The following is a 4249-nucleotide window of genomic DNA, read 5'->3' as shown; positions in this document are numbered from 1 at the left end:
CTTGGACGAGTACCTCCTTCCCTCAACCAGAACACTGAAGATGGGTCATGGATAAGTCTTTAAGGATTACAATGATCCGAAACATACCGCCAAGGCAACAAAGGAGTAGCTCAAGAAGAAGCACATTAAGGTGATGGAGTGGCCTAGCCAGTCTACAGACCTCAATCCTATAGAAAATCTGTGGAGGGAGCTGAAACTTCGAGTTGCCAAACGACAGCCAAGAAACCTTAAGGATTTAGAGAGGATCTGTAAAGAGGAGTGGATCAAAATCCCTCCTGAGATGTTTGCAAACCTGGTGACAAACCACAAGAAACGTCTTACCTCTGTGCTTGCCAACAAGGGTTTCTGCACCAAGTACTAAGTCATGTTTTGCTTGGGGATCAAATACTTATTTCACTCACTGAAATGCAAATCAATTTCTAACCTTTATATTATGTGTTCTTTTTCTGGATTTTTTGGTTGGTATTCTGGCTCTATCCGTTAAAATAAACCTACCATAAAAATTACAGACCCTTAATTTCTTTGTAAGTGGGCAAGTTTACAAAATCAGCAGGGGATCAAATAAATATTCCCCCACTGTAACAGGCATGTTAGTCACTTTCACAAATGTCTATACACGGTCCCATTTGTTCAAAGCCCCATATTGTCAGACATGATATTTCTAGCTTTTTATTTATTTATTTTTAACTTGTAAATTAAAAGCTTTTATGGGTATTGTATATCACATTGAAGAAGAGAATATTTTATTTTGATTTAGATACCAGTCCTGTCATTTAAAATGCATTAACAATGATCAAATGTAAATGTGATAAAAGGTACATTTAAGTTACTGTATTTCCTTAAAACGGTTGGTTGTCTTGTAATTTTTTAACATAGTCTTACAAGTTCTGTTTTTTTCTTTAATTAGGCTTTTATTCTTTAATAAGACTTTTAGCATTGTATTGTCTTTTTCTTTACTTAATATTTTCTTCAATATTTTTGTTCTTAAATTATTTTTAAAAAGCACTATTTGTTTCTTTCTCTCGCTCCCTCTTTATTATTATGCATAAGACACTTTGAATAACTATTATGAATGAAATGCAAGTAGTATTATAGAAATTATAGAAATATTATATAGACTTGTCATGTCCTAAATCTAGTCTAGATTCTAGTCTTTGTCATATACCTTGCAGCAAAATACTGCAGTTTCACCTGGCAGTACTGGAGTTGCATATGTTGAGTTTCAACCGAAAATCTTGTCGGTGCTTTACATTTCCAAAATGTAGATAGAAAGTTTTGCGTTCTCTCTCGATGCGTCAAGTGGCCATACATGGTCATGGGCGGAAAAATAGGTGAGGTGTTTTAGCGTTAACTCCGCCCATTTACACCTGACGTAACGTTACTCAAACAGGTATACATAATTTGACACCTGTTTCACGTTTAGATCAGTCGTTTGGCGGGGAAGAGAGAGGATATCGGCGGGATCTATTCGCGATTAAGCTCAAGACTTAACAAAAAGAGGAATAACTCTTTCTGGTTCGATTTCTAGTTTTTCTTAAAGCTTCGGTAAGAAGGCTTAAGCGTTGTATTGTTTAAAGACTGGTTGAATTGCGCGGAGGTTCTGGAGATTAACGCAAGCATCGGTTCCTCGTACGGAGTGATTTATAACGCCGATACTTCCCCCCCCCCCAGTTCTCTCTAAAACCAAGATGAAGTTTTTAGTCGCCTTGTTTGTTGCGGTGTTAGTGGAAGTGGTCGCCTCCGAATGTAAGTAACAATTATTTTAACTTAAGTTAAAACAAGATATTTAAACTTAAGTTGTTTAAAAGTAAACTAAATTGACAAACTGTTTAATCCTAGTCGATAATTTGGTATTTAGGAGGCAAACAATACAATGTGATCCAGGGTGTGTTTCAGTCCTATGTGGGGATGCTTTACTTGGACTGGGTTATGCTTCTCAACTTTAACATCTCTACTGAATAAAGTTTTAGTGGTTTTAAAACAAAGTTGTTCTCCCCACCCCATCCCACAGGTTCTTGTAACAGTATGAAATGGGCCACATGTGATGGAGATCCATGCCAGTGCACTCTTCAATTTACTAAGACATACAAGCAACCAATTGATTGTACAAAATGTGAGTTTTCCTTTTGTATTTACTTGATCAATGGTAATTTTTGGCACCCTTACTAAAATACTATTAAAACAGTTTTTCAAAAGTGTATGCTGGCTTTCTTGCTTGTCTCCCAGTCTGGTTTTAGAGGAGTTTTGGTAATTCGACCTCACCTAGCTGAGTGCCAGATTCCCTAGCTCGTAACAACAAACCAGGCAGGATTAAGGCGCTTTGTTCTTCCTATCAAGTGTAGTAAACGTATTCAATTCTCCCTACCCACAGTGATTCCCAAGTGCTTCCTTATGAAAGCCGAGATGTTTCTCGTCAGAAACAACAAGTCCTCAAAATCGATTGGTGGGAAGCCGGTAGAAACGGCCTTTGTGGACAATGATGGCATCTATGACCCAGATTGTGAGAATGATGGAAAGTTCAAGGCTATCCAGTGCAATGGCACTGAAGTGTGCTGGTGCGTCAACAGTGCTGGCGTGCGCAGAAGTGACAAGGGGGACAAGAACATCAAGTGTGAGCCTGTGGAGACCTGGTGAGTGCACTTGTTGTCAACCGGATGTTCTTCTGACTGACACACCTAGCTTGAAGTGTGGTTAGAATAGCACTGTGGTTTGTGGAAGGAAGCAAGACTTGTAAATTCTGACAATGCCATGTTTTCTTCTCTAGTTCGGTTCGTCTGGAGCTGAAGCATAAAGATGTGGCTGCTCCTGACGATGTTGCCAAATGGAAGACGTATGTTACAAATGAGTTCTAGGGTCTTGCTGGAACATGTGTAATATGAAGCTCTTGCGTCTTGTTTTGCTGATGTTTCTGAATTTATTTTATTTATTTTTTGCAGTGGGATTGAAAATGCCTTACAGGAACGTTACAAGTTGGATAAGAAATTTGTGTCGGAGGTTCAGGTAAGCATTTACCATTGTTATCCAACCCCTTAACTTTGTGCTTGTGGTACACAGCCTATCAAAACCCACTTCCTCTTTTTCCAGTATGACAAAGCTGGCCGTCTCCTCGTTGTGGATGTGAAAAAGCCTATTGGGTCCAGTGATCCAGACTTGTCCCTCATGACTTACTACATGGAGAAGGATGTGAGTCTCATTATGACTTCTCAGTAGTTATGCCTGATTTTTATATTTTTGTAACTTGTGTGCAAAAATGCATGTCTTCACAGGTCAAAGTTCTGCCCCTCTTTCAAAACTCTCAACCATTTGAAGTCAGTGTTGAGGGATCCAAGGTGTCCATGGAGAACATCCTGGTGTACTATGTAGATGAAAAGGCGCCCACCTTCACAATGCAGAGGCTGACTGGTGGTATCATTGCTGTCATTGTGGTGGTCAGCTTGATTGTGATTGCAGGACTTCTGGTTATTGTAAGTGCCGTTTATTTTTGGGGTTTCATTTAAGTTCATGTGTGCTTTTAGTCATACTGTTGTTGTTTTTTTTTAGCTCTTCCTCTCACGGCGACAGAGGGCCCAGTACAGTAAAGCACAGGTTGGTTCATTTACTTCATTACGATCCAAACTGTGTGGCTCTTCCCCCGAAAGGAGGCAAGCTTTTGTGTTTTAACACATTTCCTTCTGTTCTTGCAGCCCAGAGAGATGGAGACCATATCTTAAAGCTATTAATGACGTCTCATGTACTTGAGTCTGACACTGGGATGTGCTCCATGCTGAAACTTAGACCTGCTGTACATTTGCTTGTGACATTTATTAGAAATTAAGTGTCCGTTACACGCCGACTACAGTTTGTTTTTAATTGTTACACTTTGCTATTTAATAAGAGCTCATTTTCAATTGGATCAACGTTTTAACACTGTACAGTTTGTGACTTGTAAGTTTTTAATAAAATTAGTTTGATAAACATTTGTCATGAGTTTTTTTTTTTTTTATATTCTGGCATGTGGCAGATAAACCACGCATATGGTAGTATTTTTATCTATACAGCTGTATTGGTGTTGCTAAAAGAAAAGAACTATCCTAGCACAAAACTATTCCTAGCTTTTGTTTGCAACCACATGCTTTGTCCTTTTCAGCCCAGGGCAAGCAGTTGAGCTGCTCCTGTTCTCTGCCTTATGAGATTCACCACAATTGAAGTCTGTGATGGAAGCTTTGTTAAATGGGACTAGTTTTAGTGTGAGAACACTAGTCCAAATTTA

At 38.9% G+C, this 4249-nt stretch overlaps 1 protein-coding gene across 2 annotated transcripts; it reads left to right on the top strand.

Annotated features, from left to right (window-relative positions):
- Nucleotides 1-1409: 1409 nt before the first annotated feature.
- On the top strand, nt 1410-3958 carry LOC107586479 (epithelial cell adhesion molecule-like). 2 transcript variants are annotated; one of them, XM_016273853.1, is made up of 10 exons: nt 1410-1545; nt 1672-1746; nt 2012-2113; nt 2372-2630; nt 2765-2830; nt 2937-3000; nt 3085-3183; nt 3267-3464; nt 3541-3585; nt 3684-3958. In XM_016273853.1, exons 2-10 carry the CDS (start codon nt 1689-1691, stop codon nt 3708-3710), a joined length of 918 nt encoding a protein of 305 aa, XP_016129339.1. In that variant the 5' UTR covers nt 1410-1545; nt 1672-1688; the 3' UTR covers nt 3711-3958. The 2 variants fall into 2 exon arrangements, with proteins under 2 accessions (XP_016129339.1, XP_016129338.1); XM_016273852.1 differs by having other exon boundaries at nt 1410-1746.
- Nucleotides 3959-4249: the final 291 nt, after the last annotated feature.

This window comes from Sinocyclocheilus grahami, unplaced genomic scaffold (assembly GCF_001515645.1).
Source record: "Sinocyclocheilus grahami isolate Dianchi unplaced genomic scaffold, SAMN03320097.WGS_v1.1 scaffold82.1, whole genome shotgun sequence".
Classification (NCBI taxonomy): domain Eukaryota; kingdom Metazoa; phylum Chordata; class Actinopteri; order Cypriniformes; family Cyprinidae; genus Sinocyclocheilus; species Sinocyclocheilus grahami.
Note: the sequence above shows the minus strand (reverse complement) of the source record. Positions and strands in the feature narration are given on the sequence as shown.

Bases quoted from the DNA above. Each gene is read 5' to 3' on its own strand.
- LOC107586479 (XM_016273853.1), top strand. From the start codon at position 1,689: ATGAAGTTTTTAGTCGCCTTGTTTGTTGCGGTGTTAGTGGAAGTGGTC. The intron at 3,001-3,084 runs GTAAGCATTTAC...CTCTTTTTCCAG, and splicing joins AATTTGTGTCGGAGGTTCAG to TATGACAAAGCTGGCCGTCT. The intron at 3,465-3,540 runs GTAAGTGCCGTT...GTTTTTTTTTAG, and splicing joins TTGCAGGACTTCTGGTTATT to CTCTTCCTCTCACGGCGACA.